Source organism: Schistocerca americana, chromosome X (genome assembly GCF_021461395.2).
Source record: "Schistocerca americana isolate TAMUIC-IGC-003095 chromosome X, iqSchAmer2.1, whole genome shotgun sequence".
NCBI lineage: Eukaryota > Metazoa > Arthropoda > Insecta > Orthoptera > Acrididae > Schistocerca > Schistocerca americana.
In genome coordinates this window covers 797,830,564-797,853,182 of record NC_060130.1, presented here as the reverse complement: position 1 = coordinate 797,853,182, position 22,619 = coordinate 797,830,564, and the positions used below count along the sequence as shown (strand labels likewise).

General features: G+C 36.9%; 1 protein-coding gene across 1 annotated transcript in view; it reads left to right on the top strand.

The window, feature by feature from the left end:
• The first annotated feature begins 934 nt into the window (after nt 1-934).
• LOC124556540 (cullin-1-like) overlaps nt 935-22,619 on the top strand; it is a 213,784-nt gene continuing 192,099 nt past the window's right edge. Inside the window, exons 1-2 of the mRNA XM_047130494.1 lie at nt 935-1,007; nt 15,782-16,019. Coding sequence (XP_046986450.1) covers nt 977-1,007; nt 15,782-16,019 — 269 coding nt within the window. The 5' untranslated portion in view covers nt 935-976. The remainder of the gene's footprint in view (nt 1,008-15,781; nt 16,020-22,619) is intronic.

Below are 22,619 nucleotides of genomic sequence, written 5' to 3'. Positions count from 1 at the left end.
TTGACACAAAACACTTGCTGTTACCATGGGAATGACAAATTTTCAATTTTTTATGTTTAGAATGAAGCCACAACAATACTGTGTAAGTCAAACATGGGTAATGAATTGTAAATTCAGCACTTTAACTGAATGAAACTTCACATAACAGGAGTACAGGGAGATCTGAGGCTTCTTGAGGACAAAACTGTTGTCCATAGGGTCTTTGCAATGTCAGAAAACTCTAGTGAAATGCAGGAAGACCAGAGGTGGTGCTAGCCAGGGGGGTTAACTGCACTGGCTCCAGGAGAGTTGCTGAAGGCCAAGATTCAATTAGGTAGTCATCCTAATTTCAGCATCAGAGGGAATTCCCAAGATAGTACCCCTATCCCAGTGATGAATACATTAGAGCCATCCATGAAGCAGACTTGCAAAGCATTGGCAGTTATTGCAGTGGCTTTCCACTACCAATCCTCTCAAAAATAAATCTCCGTGATCATACACTACTTTAAAGTGAGCAAGATTTCTTTCTTGGTGAGTAGATCTTTTGGAACATTATCCGTTTCCTTCATCTGAAGCTTTGACTCGGGAACTGCTTTCTAATCTGAAGAGATACGTCAAAAGCAATAACAGCATGCTGTGACTCTGTACACTTTTGCGTTGATGCTGTATTGTTTCTTCAACAATGATATAAAGATTGAAATTCTTCTTCACTAGTTGCAAATTACTTTAAGACTAAGCCTATGGTATACTGATGTTAAAATCATCAAATAACTCTGTGTATGTGGGCAGCTCTCATAAAGTCATTGAAATTTCCGATAAAGTTTCCTGCCTCAAACAAATATTTTCATGTGGTGAAAATAAACTACAGGGCTTAGCGAGGAATGTGTGTGAACTTATTTTCACTGGTTAATGATGTAATAGTGTCACAAACAAGAAGTTTTGTTTTCTCTGTTTCAGGTGTCTCCTTTTTAAGTGTTGATTAAAAAAAAAAAAAAAAATGATGCAGTACAAATCAGCTCCGAGGACCAGTAAGTACCTCACTGGAATACTACTTGTAGTGTACTTTGGACTGTAGCTTTGGGTACACCTTAAATAAGTTACACTGGGCACTATTCTAATGGAACTGTTATTTGAAAATATGAAGAACACTTATTTGTGGGTGAGGTGTCACTGTGTTAAAAGAGTGGGCTCAAAATCAAGGGAACTGGGTTCAGAGCTAATCCAATCATTCTCATTTGAGTTTTGCATTGTTTTTCTAAAGCTGTTCAGCCAAATACTGGATGATTCCTTCATGAAAACCATTGTCTGTTCTTTTTTGAACAACTACTTGAACCTCAGTAAGTCTGGAACCTCAGGTCATGGTGAAAGAGACATTAACACCCAATAAAAAATCTGCCATTCATGTTTGTCACTTAATAATGTAAGAGGAGAACTGTGCCATAGCTTGCTTTTTGGTGCAGTACTTCCATACCTTGTAATGACAGAAAGTGAGAAAATTTTTAAGCACAGCTGTTGACATAATTGGACTCAAGGAATTAATTATTGCAACTTGTATGTGGATTGTGAATATAATGGTGATTTATCATCTCTAAGTAATGTGTTCCAGCATCTGGTTTCAGTTTACACTCAAAAAGAACACATTTATTTTTTGTTCAGTGCATTGAAGTGGTCCTTCAGCAAATCTACAACTTTTGTGTATAATTTTCCACTGTGGGTGGGGCACTTTCATCTTGGAGTGCATACAACAGAAAAGGAAACTCTAATGGTGCATACTGTTTTTGTGGCCCAAGGGTAAAACCTCCACAAATTCTTATTTCTATGTAAAAGTTTTTAAGAAGAAAGAGAAATTAAAGAGATTACCTGGTGAAAGGAAGAGAGAACTGGAAGCACTGTCGATGTAGCACTGAAGCACTCATGCAGTCTACTTTCTAATATATTCCTTAATTGCAGTTCTTTGAGGTTGTCAGAGTGAAATAATATTATCTTTCAAAAATTAAGTTGCTAATTTTATGGCTGTTATTCAATTTAGAGATGAAAGACTGTTCAGTATTCTGAAAAGTTAAATTTTCTTGAAATGTAGGTGTAAGACCAGGGCTGTACTATTTTATATTAGGTAGGCCTACCTGTTTATATCTTGCTGTATGTACATTGAACTGAAGTTCAGGTAATTACACAATCACAAGTAACTGTTTTGATTTGTTATACTATGTTGCTTCTACTCCATTCCTTTTGAGCCCATCTAGAGCAGCATAGACACAATTTTTCCCCTTCCAAAGTTTTTCTAACACTACATCTCGTAGGTGTCACTTTCATCACTGAGATGTTGTACAGCATGCAGCTGTTAGTTTGAAATGACAATAAAACTCACTTCTTTTGGACCAATGACCTACCTGTTTGGTCCCACTCCCCCAAATCAACCAACCAACACACCTCACTTCTTTAATAGAGATGTGCCCACCAGCCCCCACCCCCCACCCCCCACCCCCCACCCTGCCACCCCTTCTGTTGTCGCATGCTAACACTAACAGAACAAATTGTTTTGTCTTCTTAGTCATTAGACAGAATAGTAGCAGTTTTCTATAATTATCAAATGAGATGATAATCAGTACTGCACACTGCATTAAACACAACTTTTTCAAAATAAAAGTCTTACACTGCTTATTGCTAGAGGTTGAAATATTGTTTCTTGTTGCCTAGCTTATATGTTGTTTTCTTTTGAAGTAATGTTGCATATCAATCTTGGTGAATGTTGGCCGTACTGCCACTTAAATTTTGAAGACCCTACTGCATGGAAGTAATGCAATGAATACACTAATGTCAAACGTTATGTATCTTCTGCTTATAGCTTAAACAATTGAGTAAAGTAGTGTAATTTTCAAGATGCTGCTGTAGTCTGAGTAGGCACAGAACTTAACCGCATGCATAGAATGGTATTGGCAGGTGGCATAATTATCATTAGATTCCTTAATTACTTGTTCTATCTCATATGATTGCAGCTATTCATCCAGCATCTGTTATTTCCCTTTTTCATTCATGACTGCTGTTTATTTCTGAGATTGTATCATAACATCTAGTGTGTTTTAAATTGTTGGATTCCTGTGTAAATGAGTGAGATGTGCTAAATTTACACATCATATAGATTGGTGGTATTATGCTAATTTCCTTGTTTCCTTACATCTGTGCCATTTCAGTCCAACAACATATTTTATAATGCATATCCATGGTTATTCATCCTCATGGTGTGTACTGCCTGTACCTGAAACACATTTGTCACTTTTACATCATTTCATTTTGCAGTCCATCTTCCTAAAAATAAGATTCTTTTCTGCAAATAATCACTATGGTATCACCCCTGGATCTAAAAGCAAAAGAATTTCATATATTGTTGCATTTTTGTTTACTTATTTTTACATTTAATGTTTCTTTTGTCACACCTAATTTATTTTTGAAGGTTTCATGCTAATATTACATCTTAGTGAGTAACTGTATTTAATTTACTTCATTTGTTAACAGCAATGAATTTTTCCTGTCTATTTTTACAGGCTCCGACACACTGTTGTGGCGTTTTGAAAGCTGTAATATTTTCATTGCTCCATGCAGTTATAGAAGGTATGCTTGTTCCAATTTAGACATATTTGCACTGGCTATCGCTGAGGACTTCTTCTCAAAATCGGTGTGCAATACATGACACACATTCTTTTGCAGCGTATGCAGTTACATCTCATTATGACATTAATAACTTACTAATTTTACATGGTATTTGAATGATTTTTTGGATTACTTACATTTGCAGCTTGCAGAGACATAACGTTCAAATGTTGTTTAATATGCTGTACATCATCATTTTTACTTTGTGTGTTGCGTCAGAAGTATGTTGGCATTGTTTTGTATCACCATTTTAACTTTGCAGGATAACCATTTGTGCACTTAAATTTTATGGATTTCCTTACAGAATTAATGATGGTGTAAGCTTTTTCCTAACAGTTTGTGCAGTGAGTATTTTGCTCTGTTTTGCAGGCTCATCATGGCTGTGCCATTGTAGTTGCTAGCATTTCACCGAATATTTCAAGCAGTGAGCTGCACTAGTTAGCTTACCTTAGACGAGAGTTGTGTGTAGCTTTCTTTTCTGAAATCCATTGTTTAAGAGGGGGTGTGGAAGTAAATAATTACTGTAGATGCCCCAGGGAACTTGGTTATGATTAAAGAACTTCGGAGACTCTGAGATATTAAGCTTGGCATTGATAAATTTCACAGTAGACGTTGTACTGTGAGAATTACGTGCTATGAAGTGTCAGTCCTTTAGCTTCATCATGGAGCATTGTGCATTTTTCATCAGTACAAAAGCTGTAGAGAGAGGAAAACATAATAAAAAAACCTTAACAAAGGAAGCAACATATTGTGGAGAAAAGTAGGGTTGTTGAGGCAAAATAATTTTTAGTCTGCAACATCCAGGACACTGTCCACGACCAAGTCACATTAAATATGTTCTATTACATAGATCTGAAAATCTTAGGTTCATTATTCACATCATAATTTTCTGTTCGAAATGTAGGCATGCTGAAAATTGAACCAGCACAGTAGTGGGCACCTTAGAGTACAAAGAACAATGAAGTGGTATCACAGCATAAACAATTTTCTTATTTAGTGTTAATTACAAATTCTGTGAGCAAGTAAAGTATACAAGTAGCCATTTCGGCAACTTCTTAAGCTTAATTTCACTGAAACAGGATTAGAACAGACTTACACACTAACTTTAATTACAAGAAAGGAGTTGTAACTTACAAGAATATCAAGCAACTTGCTTCCAAGAAATTATAAAGAAATTAGGCGATGACAGGGTGACCAGAACCAATGTTCTGAAGAGGTCCTGACAAGATTTCTGCCTTTATATTCAGTCAACATACTGATTTTTCGTGAGCACTTTCTCCATCTGAAAATCACATTGTATGTCCTACATTATTTCAATCACTGTAAACATCATTGACATAGAAACATAATGTGTAAAGATCAAGGTGCTTGTAAAAAGTACAGTTCTTGCATTCAGGAATAAAATAAATGTTTCCAACACAGGGATAGGTAAAAGGGTCTGGAGGTGCTTACCCGCCACATCTTTTAATCTGACCATTTATTGGTGAACTCACTCCCTTTCAAAATGGATGTTTATCGAGGACAACAGCAAGTGATACTGAAAGGTCATTGCTGTTTTGATCTAGAAGGCTTCTACTGGTACTTTACAGACTGATCACATTACCACTGTGATATAGTTGTACATGAAACCTACACATTGGAGCCCTCTGTACATCTTAAATGCCCATCTTTTCCTAGGAAGAGTAAGGAATATCACCCTGCACTGAGGGCAAATGTATGTTGTTTAGAGTTTCAGTAACTTGCTATCCTCTGAAGACCTAGTTTTCTTTCAGATAACACATGTTAGAACTGAACATTTGAGCTGCACCACACCATTTACGAGAGTGTTGCAGAGCAAAAGAGTTAGGCAAAGACATGATACATTCACTGGGTTGCAGATCAGTGGACAATAAATTTGTTTGACCAGGGACATAACATGAGCAATGATATAATTTCGTCACTTGCAACTACGAGGGTTGACTGAAAAGTAATGCCTCCACCTTCATAAATCTTCAACAGTTGGCAGCTTTGATATTTGGCAGGTACTTCTCTACAGCTCCAGTTGGCAGGAAGCCTTAGCAATGAACAGTTGTGTTGTTACAGTGTAAGGTATGAAACCTCGTGCAGACGGTCGGTCAATGCGATTTAAGCAACGTGCAGTCATTGAATTCTTGACAGCAGAAGATGTCACCCCAAGATAGATTCATCAGAGAATGAAAGCAGTTTATGGTGATTGTGTTGATGTGAGGGCTGTGCGTCGTTGGATGAGTAAGATGTTTAGGTGGAAACATCTGACCTGCGTGACAAACAGAGTTGGATGTCCTGTGACAGCAACCGCTGTGTTTCACAAGCAAAATGTTGGCAGATTGATTAAGGATGATCGTCGTATCACTCAGAGAACTCCAAAACGATGGATAACAAAAGTCCAAAAGGAAAAGGGAAATGTTTTCCTGCAGCATGACAATGGCGAACCACACACTTCACATGCCACCACAGCAGAACTTCAGAGGCTGAAACTCACCACCGTACGGCATCCTCCATACAGTCCAGATTTAGCACCGTCTTACTTCCATCTGTTGCCAATAATGAGATGATCTGCAGGGACATCATTATGCTTCTGATGAAGATGTTGGGAGAACTTTGAGACTGTGGTTGAGGCCATGTGCCTAACATTTTGTCTTTTAATGCTGCAGACATCTTTGGAGGCTAAAAAAACTTGATTAGTAGCTTTTCAAAATCAGACAAGCTCAGCAAGCCGAATTTCAGAAAGCTGCTAATGAAGTCTTTATAGCCTTCAAGGATGTCTCCAGAATTATGGGATGGAACATTAAGCACAGAAACATGCCTTAGACCAGGGCCTAATGCTGGTACATCTAAAATCACTGAGAATGTAAATGCGAATGGTAAAAGCTTTTATTGTGGGGCTCTGTGTTCTTTTATAATGTAACACATTAAGTTTCTGATGGTGCCTTTCAGCTCTAATATACCTGTTACTCTGTGAACAATATTTTCATTGGAGTTGATGCATGAAGGGCTCTGAAACTTTTTAAAAAATTAAACAAATTGATGGCTTTTCCAGAACCTTGACTTCGTTATTGAGTACTCATTTTATTTGCCATTGCATGAGATCATCATGGTTTACACAGAGCTTACTCTTGATCTCTCTTGCTATTTTCTTTCTGCTTGAACACTATAGTGTATACCTAACACAATGATACTTTACTTCCAGTTGTCCTTGAAGCCTAGTTATGAAGTCTCCAAAATTGAGAATAACTGTACCCTCTGCCAAGTATGTCATAGGTTTCAGAACAGCTAGTGAGTCATTCTCCACAAACCACCCATTACATCCAGTACAAAGTCACAAAAGCAGAAACAACTAAAATCACTGAGCCATTATGGAAAGCACTTACATCCAGTATCCACCATTAAATTACGTGCCTGATATACAGGTAGTGGGAAGAAAACCCCCTGCTACAGAATTCTGTGGGTGTAGGAAAGTGGCCTACTTTCACACTTACTGGGGAAATATATCTAAAACAGAATAACTTTGCAACACATAAGAGATATGAGCAATTGTTCATTAAAATAATGTACATTGAAAGATATTCGCCTTTTGCATGCAGAGGTGTGACGCTGACATAAAACCTCTGAACCTGATCTAACCTAACACAGTAAATGATATCTAACTGATATAATTAAAGTTTAGTTTATAGGTTCAGTGTCTCTAAACGCGCCCTATGAAGTCTAACACCGTGGGCTGCATCTGGCAGAGCCACAGCACATCTGAAAAATTAGTTCCTGTGTATTGAATTATATGGGCTATTAGTAACTGTTGACAAGCAAATTGGGTATTGTTTCTGAAACAAGTGGTACAAAATCTCCATTAGTGTAGTGCCTTTCCATTTTTATACATCTCCTTGCTCGCAATATGAGCATGAATTATGGCATGGGATCTTCAACATTGTTATCTTTTATGTTTGTATGCCAGTTTATTCATATGTCACTTAAAATTCCCACTGTTCTCCCAATATGTCGAGTCTGCATGGCACTTGGTATAAGTAGCTGGCTTGCTACCATGGAAGTTTCTCCAAATTCAGTCCAGGACATTGCTAACAATCTGTGGCAATGCATTGTTCTGGAGCATAATCTTCCAAGCTGCTATGGTCTATAAGTCCTACAGGTATTGATTAAAACCAGTAAATTGCCATATGCCATTACCGTAGCAACTAAATTTGCTACTCAAATTTTAATGAAGCATTTTTCTTTTTTTATCCGGACTGTAATTCCTCTGATAGAATTTAACACTTTCTCAGACTTGTTTGCCTATGTTGTCACTGAATACAAAGCCTGTTTTTCACACCTGTGGCATGAGATGTTGGTCTCCCCATTGTCTTTGCCTGGTATTTAATTGAAATGTGATGTAAATTGAGAAGTCATTCAGAAGACAAACCTTTGATAAAAACATTTATTCATTGGGAGGTTTGGAACTATAATTCCGATTTAAGTAGTTTTGTTGATATTCCACACACATTTCCCATTACTCCCATAATTGTTGGGACTTTTTGCATGTCTTTCCTGGAATCATGTTCACCTGCATCATCACATTTTGCATGGTATCTTTATTGGCTATCATAGCATTTTTCAGCTTGGCTAATAACCAAAAATCACAAGGAATCATCTCTGTGGAGGAGGGGGTTCGGTGAATTTAAGGAATGCTATTTTTGGCCAATCGAGTGTGAATCAGATAGGTGGGTGTGATACTGCAGTGAAGCTGTTATAAAGTCCTCAGTTCATCATCTTTGGAAGCGTGTAGAACTTTGCAATTAGCTTCTACTTAAAAACAAACACTATGGTGCAATATTACTGTCAGTCATTCAGTTGTCACCAAAGTTAGTACTTGTCAACAGACTGCTTGTTTGTGTCACTTCCTGCAGGCTGTAAAAAGTAGTGCTATGTTATCCTAAGATACCTTATTTTAATTTATTCTGATTTTTGGTGATGTGCTGTAGATTTACAGTAGGTACAGCTAAGCTTTGTGTAGTCTCCAAACAGTTCTTCGAAACTTTATTATAATGGCGGTTTTGCGATGGTTTTGGGGGGAAAATGCACCAATGCATAGTGTGAGGCACGAATACACAGTCCTTTGAAGGCTTTCGTTGTATGGGAATATAAGATTTCTCAGTGACCTCCTTTTCACAACAGGGAGTTGAAATCAGGTCACTCTTATAGCTCATTTGTCCTTCCATTAGGTAAAATAGACGTCCCAAAAGATACATATACTAGATGTTTCGCAGTGGGCCATCTTTCCACAGTTGATTGTGTTAGGTGTTATTTTGGTACATTTGAGTGGGCTATTACTCAGTTTTATTATATCTTTAATAATATGAAATAAATTCTTCTTTGTTAATAAGTATGACAAAGAAAAATAAATTAGTCAACTCACGATATGCTGTCCTGCACCTCTACATATTCTGTGATTTCTTTGGGCATTTATTTCCTGATGATTTGGTGCTTGTTAGAGAATTAGTAAAGCCAGTTGACACAGCTTACTTGGTAAGGATGTTTTCCCACCTTAGGCGTACGTGCTGAATTGATCTACTGTATGTTGTGGCTTGTAAGTTGTGCGGCTTTTAGCAGATGATTTTGAACAACTTTTATGGAATTGCTGGCATTATAGCAAAAAGGTAATACTGTCATACATATGAAGCTCTTATGGTAGATTTCCTTTACTTTTAAGTACATAACTGGGATCTTGTGATTACATTATAATTTCAGGGTGATAGTTTCTTAAAGCGCCTACATTGTTGGGTGAGGTTCAAACTTAGTAAGCATAGGATAATATTTGTGCATATTTCTGGGGATAGATGTTGCCAGGGTTTCCTGTTTATCTTGTTTCCTTTCATTTTGTTCTTTTTTGTCCTTTCTGGTAAAAGCTTTTCAGCTTCCTACATAGCAATTGCATTGTGTTGCTGTTTCTCTTACAGTTAGTTATTCGGTAACTTGTGCCTGACAGTACATATTTATTTGATCCACACTGGGCACAACAAGCTGCATATGTTACTTTCTTCTACACTGAATGTATTGTGCACCAGGTTTAACTGTACCAGGTGTACCGGTATGAAATGAGCGTTAAGATACAAATGTGTCGGTAGGGAACATTTGTTGTGAACGAGCCTTAATTTTTTTTTGTTTGGTTGGTATGACACCTGTCAAATATATTTAGTATACATCAAGTCATGGAACAAACAAAATCATATGTTTTCATTGTGTTAACAATGTCGAATTTTGTACCAGAAAGTGATGATTTTTGGAAAGTATTAATTTTTTGTTTTCATTTGAAAAAAAGTGCTGCAGAGTTACATCGAATGCTTGTCGAGGCATGTGGTGATCATGCTCTATCAGAAGCAAAATGCAAAAGATGGTTTCAACAGTTCTGAAATAATGATTTTGATGCTCTGAAATAATGATTATGATGTAAGAAATGAAGAACGTGGAAGACCACCAAAAAAGTTCGAAGACGCCGAATTGCAAACAATATTGGATGAAGGTGATACTTTGAGTCAAAAGCAAATGGCAGCAATGCTAAATGTTGCACAACAAACAATTTCTGACCGTTTGAAAGCTATGGGAAAGATCCAAAAGTGTGGAAAATGGGTGCCACATGAATTGAATGAAAGACAGATGGAAAACCGAAAAACCATTTGTCAAATTTTGCTTCAAAGACATGAAAGAAAATCAATTTTACATAAAATTGTTACTGGCGATGAAAAATGGATTTATCTTAAGAATCCTAAACGGGAAAAATCATGGGTTAATCCGGGACAACCATCAACATCGACTGCAAAACCAGATTGATTTGGCAAGAAGACAATGCTCTGTGTTTGGTGGGATCAGAAAGGTGTGGTGTATCATGAGCTTCTAAAACATGGTGAAACTGTGAATACTAATTGCTACAGACAACAAATGATCAATTTGAACTATGCGTTGATCGAAAAAAGACCAGAATGGGCCAGAAGACATGGCAAAGTAATTTTTTTACACGACAATGCACCTGCACACAAAGCAAAACTGGTTCAGGATACAATCAAAACACTTGGCTGGGAGCTGCTACCCCACCCGCCGTATTCACCAGACTTGACCCCTCCGACTACCATTTGTTTTCATCAATGGGACACGCATTGGCTGAGGAACACTTCGATTCCTATGGAGAAGTCGAAAATTGGGTATCTGATTGGTTTGCTTCAAAAAACGAATATTTCTATTGGCGTGGTGTCCACAAATTGCCAGAAAGATGGTCAAAATGTATAGAAAGCAATGGTCAGTACTTTGAATAAAATGTTTTTACTTTTCAATTCAAAATCAGTGTCTCATTTTCACAAAAAAACGCTCGTTTCATACCGGTACACGTGGTACAAGTGAGTGAATGAGAGAACAACATCTTTTCTTTCCAGATAAGAAGACAACTTGTGTCAAGCACTGCAGTTCTTTCCTTCAAATTCTTGGGACTTCAAAGTATTACTTATTGTAGTCCATACCTCACTGCAAACAACATGTATTATGATAAGAAATTACGTGCTGTAGATTTATGTTTACCCATTTCTTGTGATATTTACACTGGCCTTATCATTCAGTATGTGGAATAACACTTGGGTGCTTAGGCTGCCTTTGCAGTGGCGCCATTGCCATAGGTCACCCAAAAACATTGACCGACAGTGTGGTCTCTGTGGGAGTATGGAGGTTAGGTTAGCGGGCATGTACTACCCGCGAAACTGGAAAGCTGGAAAATCCGGGAAGAACTGAGGAAGTATTTCTTCCAGGAGAAAGTCAGGAAAAGCCTGGGAATTTTTTAGAACCCTGGGAAATTTACATTGTTTCAGTTTCCATTTAAATTTTTGTAGTTTTGACTGGTAAGAACTGATATTCTAACAAAGAATTTTACTTTACCCCACTACTGCAGAATAATACTGCAGCAATAAGAGAATAACATCAAAATGCAACTATAGTTGCAAAGAAAATGTGCCATTTACAACAACAAAACATGGTGCACACACAAGTGTCTGTTGACAGCAAAATGTGTCAAAGACTATTCAATGCTTCATAACAAGAAACTGCTTTTGATGCGTCTTTCTTGTGGGCCTCATTTCGGTGATCATGATGTCACAACTGTTTACATTTCTGATAGGTCACAGAAAAATATTGGGAGTGGTGGTTTGAGAAGCGTTAATTTAAAAGTAAATTTCCTTTTAATGTACTTCCACCAAAGAAAAAGTGTGTTTCACCTGAGAAAGTGTGTTTTTGAACAGGAAAAGTCCAGGAATTTTTTTTCTTGTCAACGTATACACATTGATTAGGTTAGACTCTATGCTATGTACAAAGCAGGTCAGAATTTAACTTCTTAGGGTGGGGTGGATATCAGGACACCTCTGTGTGTCGAGAAGAGTGGTGAATTACGGTTTTGCTATTAAAATGCTGCCAAATGCATGTGAATGACCTATATCTGTTGCAAAAAGAATGTGGTGAGTACTGTACACTCTGTCCTCAGTTACTGGAATTCTTTTCTTTCTTTCTTTTGCGTGTCCCTTTGTCCCGCAGTGACGCAGGGTCAGTGTGATTAATCAGATTTGGCAAGGTTAATTTAAGGGCTGGCTGGATGCCCTTCCTGTCACCACCCCGTACCCCCTGGGACCGAATTATTGTACCCCCTACTGTCTGCGTCTAGTGTAATCCATGGAATAGTGTGAATGTGTGCAGATGTCTGCGAGCCGTGTAACTGAGGTGGTATTTGGGGACCAGCCCGGTATTAACCTAGGGGGATATGGAAAACTGCCTAAAAACCACATCCAGGCCGGCTGGCACTCCAGCCTCTGTCGTTAATCTGCCAGGCGGATTCGATCCGAGGCCAGCGCCCCTACCCAAGTCCAGGAAGCAGCGCATTAGCGCTCACTGTAATAACAAAATAAATTGATAGGAGAAATGTTCTGTTCCATATCGAGATGATTCGTAGTGACGTTAACCCTTTCAGACCCCTTGGCTACAATTTTGTAGATTAACTTTTACTTTGTCTTAGAGAAGTATTTTTTCCCAATGGAAACCTGAAGTAGACATTTTGTGTATGTTCTACCTTTTCAACATGTGCAACTGCTGCCAGCTGTTGCGTATCACTATGAAAATATCACCAAGCCAGTGTAGCAGTATGCAGCAGCTTGTGACCACCAGAATACATGGATGTGGGTGTTGTTTTTATTTTGCATGGTAATTATTGAATGATCATTTTACTATTTATTACAACAGAGAATATTTCGTAATTAGTTATTTTAGTCCATAAAATGAAGTCAAATGTACAAAGTATGTTTTGAAAATGAGTACATGTTTTGTATAAATATTGCATCTCTAATCATTAAAAAATTACCTAACAGCTTTACCACATATATAAAAATTTTCCTTCCTCTGGAAAAAAATTCAGGTCTGAAAGAGTTAAAAAGCAAGATTAAAACATTCTGTTTTACTGTATTTATTTAAAGTTGTGTAGACATATGTCAATTAACCTTCAATGAATGCCACTCAGCATACACATGTAAGACAAGCATAAAGTTGAACATGAGATACTCTGTATGTCTAAAGCACTGAAAAGTGGAAATATAGCACATACCATACACCACATTTGTGAACCACTTAATATAACGGAATCACATCACACTGGCATAAAAATGCCAGTAAGCTATAATAATTTGTAGACAGCTATTGTCAACATACCACAACCCAAAAAATATCCACTACAACAGCTATAAGCATAAGATAAGCCATCCTCCTCACTTGAACAAATTACTTTTTGAGGTTTATAGTTTACACTTGAAATTTCTGATAAAGATTTTGCTTACTTGTGGTTTCCAATAAACATACGACTTCAGTCCATAGATACTGAACTGTATCCTGATTATGATATTTTCATCCTCAGGATACTACAAACTCTCATTGTACTGGACTAAACTTATCAGTTTCTCACATTCCATATTTTGTGTGTGAGAAAGTCGGTCAGTTTGACCAAAGAAAACAAATTTATTTGAATTTCACTGATTGTCATCCAAAGTCTGCATGTTTGGTTGATGAGTCAGCTATAGTGTGACCGTGCACATTGTGGCTTACTGATTTGAAAGATTGGGCTTCTTCGGCTGTTGTCTATCATTGGCAGATTCCACCAATATCGGTGCCACTGTGACCGCAGCCTTACGTTGTGACAAATAGCCAGTTCATATGCAGTGTACTAGAGCCATGTTCTTGCACTCCACCAGAGCAAGTTATATTTGAGGGCAGCTAATGAAAGAAATGAGACTGATGATAAAAACTTATTTAATTACCAAATATGTTCAGTTAGTGATGATTGCCTTTGAAATAGGACATAGTTGAATCAACATACATATTTATTCTCCACGTCTGTAATAGACTGCTTGAACAAATCACAGTGTGGTGATGCAGTTAAAGGCAAACAGAAATCTGATATACCATGGAAAATAGTTCCATACTAATTCAAGTAGCCCTGCTTTATTTATGGTGCACCTGAATATGTTTAGGGCAAGCTTTATCCTTCTCATTTACTGTCTGGCACTTATTGAGATTTGCATCTGGGGCTATCAGACACACATTTTTTGCGAACTACTGAAGCAATTAATTATGTAATACTTATAAAGATCAGTAATGATATTTTCTTCTTCAAGACACCATTGTGTTAAGCAAGGAAGGAACTTGATTACTATAGAAAGAATAGAAACATGTCACTGATTCCAATGAAGCAAAAAATATTTACTGCTGATTGAACATTACTTTTCTGTTAAACTATGATCAAACTATCATCTTCACAATTCATTTAATAGGTTAATTTCCTTTAAGGGCTAATAGTTATAAGATAAAAGTGCAGAGTATATTGAAGTACATCTCTTGGATTATTCACTGTTACTTAATTAATAACAAATGGTTGACAAAATTCCAGGCATACTGTTACAGTTAACTTCTTTGCATGTTGTCAGTTATTTTATCCATCATTTGGCTGGTCAACTTAAGATTTGAAGCAACAAATATAAAGAGCTGGTGAATCTGGTGCCACAGATGAAACAATCAAAATTCAACAGTATTATTAAAAGGAAAGTTGCCACTCACCATATAGCAGAGATGCTGAGTCGCCCCAGAATTCAAAGTTATGAAAAAAAAAACTTGAAATGATTTGGGTAGCATAAGATAAGGGCTCATTTTATTGTGTGATACTATTCATAATGGAGTAGCTGAATTTGATTGCTGACACACAAATGTCCTGTATGTTCAGGACGCAGGAACTGGTTTTGACAATTCAGACATGGCATAGAACCTCTACAGACTAAGTTAATTTGAAACATTGTTTATTTATAACATGAAGACTTTGAGCTTCAGGCCTAATAGAGAATTATATTTTTCCTTATTCTCCTGTGATGCACTTGAGCTGTAATAGTGTATCCCTCTTAATTTTGAAATCTGGGTTGTTGTGTCAAACCGGTCTGTAGTGTAGCCAAAGATCTAGTTGGAAGGTAATAATTTGTGAGTTAGTGAAATCAGCAACTGTGAATTCAAAGTAAAGGTTGTGGTAACAGACTTAGCTGTAGCAAAGCCCAAGGTCTAAATTTGCCTCATATTTAACTTACTGTTTGCTATAAGTAACTAAAACTAAAGTAATTTCAGAAAAGGTGTATCACATAATAGGCAAATCTCTGATGAGTATTTAGGTGTGTATTATGTACATACATTGTTCATCAGCTATGGTAAATGAAAGGGGATTTGTTTGGGGCACTACGTAATTATTACCCCCGCCCCCCTTGTTACTGTCTGAAACTATATGAAATTCATAATATACCACAAGCCTTATCTTTGTACAGTTACTGGTTGTAAGGTTAAGGTAACAGTCTGGTTCATGAATTTACAAAATTTCCAGGTTATTATTTTCATGTGCATTAGGCATGCATTATCTCCTTCATCTACAGTGTTGGTACATGTGTAACATTGTAACAAACTTGAGTCAGAAAAGAACTTACCTTGCACATTAATCTACCATTTCAGGCATCTGAACTATTCTTGGATGTGGTGAATGCTATGACCCACTCATGTTAATGGATAGCTCCTATGCAGCTCTCCATATTCTTCTTCTCTTTTACAGGGCTGTCCTCACGAAAAATGTCAGGGTACAGATACAGAGGGTACAGAGGTTATGGAGGTTATGGAGGCTACGGAAGTTATGGAGGTTATGGAGGTTACGGAGGTTATGGAGCTTATGGATATGCTATAGGACTGAAGCAGACAGACATTGATCAAATCTGGGATGATTTTAAACATGGCATGGAACAAGTTTATAGTCGCCAGCCAATGCCAAAACCTCGCTATATGCAATTATACACGTATCCTTTTCAAGACTGTTAATGTGCTATATTGTATGCTCCTCAGCATTGGACATTGTCATTCCACAAATAAAAATATCAAAAAGTTATTTTTTTTTTTTGTATGTTTGAAATCTTAATTATTTTTAACTAGCTATAAGATACCATTCACAGCCACTTTTATGGTTAATACTGAGACAGTTAAATTACAGAAATTGGTGCCGGTTGGAAAAGCATTTTATGCAATTTCATTGTACTGGATAAAAGTATATGTGAACAATGGAGAAAGTACGGAGTTGGTGAAGTAGATAATATTTTCATATACCTTGATCATGACTGAAGTCTTAGAGTAATTATCAGTTTAAAAAAATTAAAGCAGCCATTGACTCAAAAACTGGTCTGACCTGCCTGATTGGGGTTGGGATTTGGGGCCAAATCTTCTGCCATTGCAGTCATGTTTTGTGCCCTAGCACTGGGAGGGCCCGATGAACTGGTCTGTTATGTCTTGAAGGTCTTGGACACTTTCAGGTTCGATGGTGGCATCCAAGGTGTGTCGTGTCATGTTTGGAGCTATTTTTCTTCCACCAGTGCGCGCCGTGGATATGGCAGCCAAATTGAGAGCCCAACATTACTGCCACTGCTGTCGTTTTGGCAAGATTGTTTTGCAACCAAAAAATTGGCTACTAATGGTTTATGCTCTGTTGTGAAATGGAACGTTATAGTGCAAAAGTAGACAAGAAGCTTTTCGATTACATAAAGAGTTAATAAAATATCTGTTTTGACTCGTGAATAATTATTTTGCACCAGATTTTTGTTGTTGTTGTGTATCCAGTAGGTTTCTTGGTATGATCTGGATTTGTGTACTAACATTCCAACAATGTCGTATTGAGATAACTGCTGCTGTAACTCTTTGCCCTGACTGTAATTTGCTAAGGGCTGAAATGAAGGAAACTTTGGTTGTGATAAACCAAATGCATTTTACAGTTGGGAGACCAGTGATAAGGACGTCTTTACCATTATGTCTGTTCAGTTGATACATGAAATTGGCAGCCTTGGAAATGCATTTTGCATGATAAGTCATATTGTCTATACAAGCTTGTAATTCAGTAGTGTTGTTCATTCAAGGCAGTGTATCAGTGACTACGAGATGGCATTTCATCATCAAAGTGCCAGCTGTGCTGAGAACATGACCCAAATACTCAGCCTAATTAAAAAACTTGTTACTTGAACACTTAAAACCTACATCTCAGAGGTTAAAGACAATCCGCCAAACATTGTTTAAGTGGTACTCTTTCCTTACCCTTAGGACAATTGTCATCAATGTGGTTTGTGCATTATTGTGTAATGTGAGTGAGCTGTTTGAGGAAGCAATAGAAAACTGATAATTGTATGTGCATTAGCCACTCTGAATGGTAGCCTACTGTACTGATAATTATTTGTGTGGTCACTTCATCAAGATGGAGGTAGGTGTAGGCAAGATCTATCTTTGAAAAGTATTTGCCACCTCCTAATTTAGGAAGCTGTCCATTTGGACAAAGAATGGGCTAAGAGTTGATATTCATGGTGGTCTTTGCACAGTTATAACAAACCACTCACTTTTTCCGCTACAACTAACAGCATGACACAGTTCTAACAGTATGTTGTTTTAGGCCTGACTGTCTTGTGTTTCTGTATCATCAAGTCTGTGCGTGAAGTTGATTTGATGCGAGAATTGAAAGTTCTAGGTTTTGCTGCAAGTTTGAACCTAAAGTGTGCCTCAAAGCTGGAAGCACAACAAAGACATAGTGATAAAGAGCTGTAACTTTGACACATTGTGTAACAAGGTAACTTCATGGACTACACATCATTGGTTTTCCTCTTACTTACAGAATTTTCAAGTCAGTACCCAGACATCAATCTCCTAAAACATTATAACACAATTCACAAAAACTCAAAACGATTTCAATTTCAAAGTGCTGCTAAGGACAAAACATTTTCAGTTGAGTAATGTAGTTACCAGTAGCTGAGTCCGTAGCATACAAGTCTTGTAATCGTAAAGTGGCTGGATCAGTTATTGTTTATAGCAACTTTTTTTCTTTTTCCTTTCCTTTTATTTAAATTCTATATTTATTAACAGATGGGGTGTTAATTAAATTATATTGAATCACAATTTTTATTAAAAATATTTTTAGGTTTAAATACTAATAACTTGAAAGATAGGTTTATCCACAGTAAATTAAAAATTGATACAGAAATCCATAACATCAAAGAGAAAATAAAATACTTTATTTCTTAGACATTGAACAGTCTTATTGATGTATATTGTTGCCTTTTAACAGTAGGACATTTCACAAGCCAGTTAAATTTAAATTTATTTTGATGCAACCAGTAATTAAAAATAAAAAGATGTTACTTTTATTAAAAATTATAATTCTGTATTTTTGTTAACTAACTTTTCTGTCTGACAGTAAATATAAAATTTGAATAAAACTGCAAAGAAAAGGTTGCTGTTGAGAATAAAACCATCACTCAAAAGTCCTGCACACTGTGCATGCTAGACTGTTATGGTGGGGTGATCAAGCTGAAAGTCATGTCAGTTGTGTGAGTGAGATTTAAGATGTAATGGTCATATATGTGTTAGCTGGTTCGCATGGCTGTGCCATACAGTTTTAAAATGGAAGCTGAAACTGACTCAGGTTGGATTACACATAGTGATCAAAGTTTCTACATCAAAATCAAATCCCAACTTGCAAAGAATCCAACGGATATTTTCAACACTTTGAGAGAGGTATGGGGGAATAGTGTAGTGGTTCGTAGGACAGTATCATGGTAGTTTGCTCATTTCTGTGAAGATTGGATAATCACTGAGGACAACCGAAAAAGTTGACAGCAATTAACTGCAACAGACTACACCTCTCATGTTATTTTTAAGGACATTTTGAGAGGGGATCAACAAAAAAATGATGAAATTGTAAATTAGGCCAGAATGTCTGTCATGTCAGTTTACAAAATCATGACTGAAAAATTAAAGATGATACAAGATGGGTTCCACATGAATGAAAATCAGAAAGCAGGTCACAAAAGAATCACGGAATAATTGCTTCAATGTTATCAAACAGAACAACAGTTTCTGAAAAGAGTTGTTGCCCTTGATGAAACCTGGATATGAGATTTTGAGCCAAAATTGAAATCTCAGTTGTCACAGTGGAAAAGTTCAGACCCTCCGTGCCTGAAAAAATTCCACCACCAATAATTGCAGGTGAAACTGATGATGATCTTTGCATGTGACACGAATGGACTCAAAGCTACAAATACAGTGCCACAGGGGATGTGTGTAACAGGTGAATACTAAAAGATGTTTCTGCAACATGCTCCTGAAAATTTGGCAAAGAAGGCCTGACATGCTTGCAGCTGGTGTCCTCATTTTGGATGATAATGCAGGACCAGATATTGACCTACCAGTGAGAGCAGCACTTGACATATATGAATGGGAAATACTTCCCCACCTGCCATACAGTTCTGATATGAGCCCACCAGATTTAGATTTGTTTCCCAAATTGAAGGGACAACTTTGTGGAAAACATTCTGATACAAGTGATTAATCTGTAGTGACCTGAACAATCAGACAGCTCATCAATGAAGATAGCCCTTGTCTGTAATACAGAAGTTGCCAAAACATTGGGAAGCTGTCATAAGAAAGAATGGAGATTATGTTGAAGGCCTAGTAAGATATTTTGTAAAAGACACTATTTTACACTACAGAGCGAAATTGATGTGTGTGCATTGAACTTCAAATCCTATAAAATTACGAAGAAAATTGAGGAGGGCAAGTGTCTAATGTCCCCTTGTGTAATGGAGAAGGGAGTGCAACATGAGATAAAGTTGACAATAACCTGAACTGTAAAACTGAAAGCTGTAAAATTGTCAAATCCAAAGATGTTGATTGCCTGAGACAAAGCTGTGTCTAAAACAGTTATAGTAGAACATCATTAATCTGTTCCCTAAGGGATCAGGAGCATGATTGGAATGCAGAAGAGGTTGGATTATCAGAGGACCACCTTTATTGACCTGTAGCATCACAATATAGTACAGCACAACTTTAATGTTCAACTGGAAATACTGTCTGAAACATTGTTCCGTCTTTGAGAACTAACAAAACAGTAGAAAAGGTAGACACATTAAAAAATCTTACATGAAAGTATAATGTACAGTAAAATACTTACATATTATACAGTACAATATTGTTACTGTGAGAGAAAGTTCAGCAACTGCACATAATTTATTACAGTACTGCACTGACAAACAACTGACTCGTTTTGTGCAACAAGAGCCCTTGTAGGGAACATTTTGTAGTTTGTCAAACTCATGAATGTTACATATTTGATCAGAGAACAGATTAAGCTCTTTAACAAAATTTTGAAATTTTGGAACAAATTCATTGGAACTGTTTCGCCAACAGACTGCTTCTTGCTGGAATTAATTACATTTTGGATACCATGTCATTTCCACTGACATAACCAGCATTCACTCACTGTAAACTTTCCATTCTCGTTGTCCCCATTAAATTTTTCATACAAAATCAGTGACTTTTTTTTATGATTGGTCCAAATGACTGAGTTCTTTTTCTTGTCTGCCACTCAAACTACATCCACAAAGCATCGTCTAGAGTTTCACTTTTAGGAATCTTCAAAGTCTTGCGTATTTTCAGCTTGTTCTTATCATCAATCATCATTGTATGACTTTAAAGAGTTTTCCTAATTTTTTGCCAGTCTCAGACAGTTGTTACAACAAAGCGTACCTGACATGTGGTGTTTCGAAGGGAGTCACTTTTCTCTAACCTTACAAGTACTATATTTTTCCACTAAAGAGAGCGTCACAGATTTACATTTAGTTGATGCCACAATGTAGTTTTATGCACTTCAATACGTAAGAACAACACTGCAACTAATTTATAAAATATGTGTGTGCACTATCACGCACATTTATCGAGTTATACCCAAGTTGTTTCATACTAAAACTGATCACACTACTACTCCTATCATTGGCCAACTGCCTACTGATTCATATTGCAGATGACGATTTTTTACGAGTCCAAATGAACACTGGAAATGGGATGGTCAGACTAAGCAGGAAGTTAGACTGTGTGAGGTTGAATTTATGAGGTTCTACTGTTGCTCAAGAGTCATGAATTTATAGATCTCTGGTTTTTATGTTTCAGATTTTTCTTCATAAGCTTCAGAATGTTGCTTTGAACTGTTATGAATAGTGCTGTTTATGTCCTTTGTACAACTGTTGCTGATGTGTGATTGTTATGTAAGCTCAAAAGTGATGTCCAAAATTATGGATTGCCCTGCACTATGGAAAAGTTTGTCTCTGGGTAAATTGGAAAGAAATGGATTTGAAGCTGCTGAAATGTGGATAGGGCGGAAAAGAAATGAACAAGCTGAACAAAAAGAACAACCAACATTGAAGTCTTGAGGAAAGTCAAATGAAGAGATGAGATTATGAAAGGAAATGGGAAACAAAAAAATTCAATTTATTGGGCATGTCTTCAGATGCAACACTTCCATCATTAATATTCTTGAATGGAAAGAAAACAACTAGGACAGCCTAGGAAGTATTTGAAAGACATTGAGAAGGGGATAGAATGCAACAATTACTTGTAATTGAAACAAATAGTCATTGACAGAAGAGAATGGTTACATTGACTTGACATTAGCCTTTACAGTATGTATGTATGTTTTTTATGCAGAGAAAAGTTCTCGACAGTGGTACATAATTTCGTGGTCCATTATTAGCAAAAGCTGTATCTAAAGCATTTATGGCTATCGTATTTTACGGAGTATAAGGTGATACGTACTGTAAGATGCACATTAATTTTTAAGCCATTTTTAAAAAAGCATTTTTACTCTTTTTATTATTACATTCCAAAGAGCCAGATTCAGCTTATAAAATCGAACTGATGTTTAAAATCCCTGAAAATCATCACATGAACCACCACCTCCTCGTCCTCCTCCTCTTCCATCTGTTTGTTCCAGTCATCTTTCATATACACTTTAAATGGTTTATTTATCCAGGCATCAAGAGGTTGCAGTTGTGAAGTAAGTCCTCCCAGAATAACAGTAAGCTCTGTATTTCTCTGTCTCAATTTCTCTTTCACAGAATTTTTCAAATGACTAGTTAGCTGATCTAGCTCAATGAAAGAACTCTTCTTCAATAAAGCACGTTCCCTTCTCTCCCACACTTTGTTAATCCATAATTTCATACCAGCCTTGTCCAGCCAACCATTGTCATGTACATGACCACCACCACCACCACCACCACCACCACCACCACAACCACCGCCACCCGGTAGAATTTCAAAAGATTTTGTCATTGTTTTGTGCTGGAGAATGGTCATTCCATCAAGTTTAGTACCAACAGTACAGCATGGAAGGACAACGGTGTAATGCATTTTTTCATGTCCACTTGTCATTATAGTTACAGTTTTAGCAGTTTTCATGGCAATACTTCCGTTACTCGTCACATGAAATGTCACAGGAGTTTCATCCATATTCGTTATTTGGCTTAGCTCTAAAAGATAATATTTTCTCTTCATACTCTTGTGGTATTTTCTGAGATATTTTGGTTTTGCCTGAAATG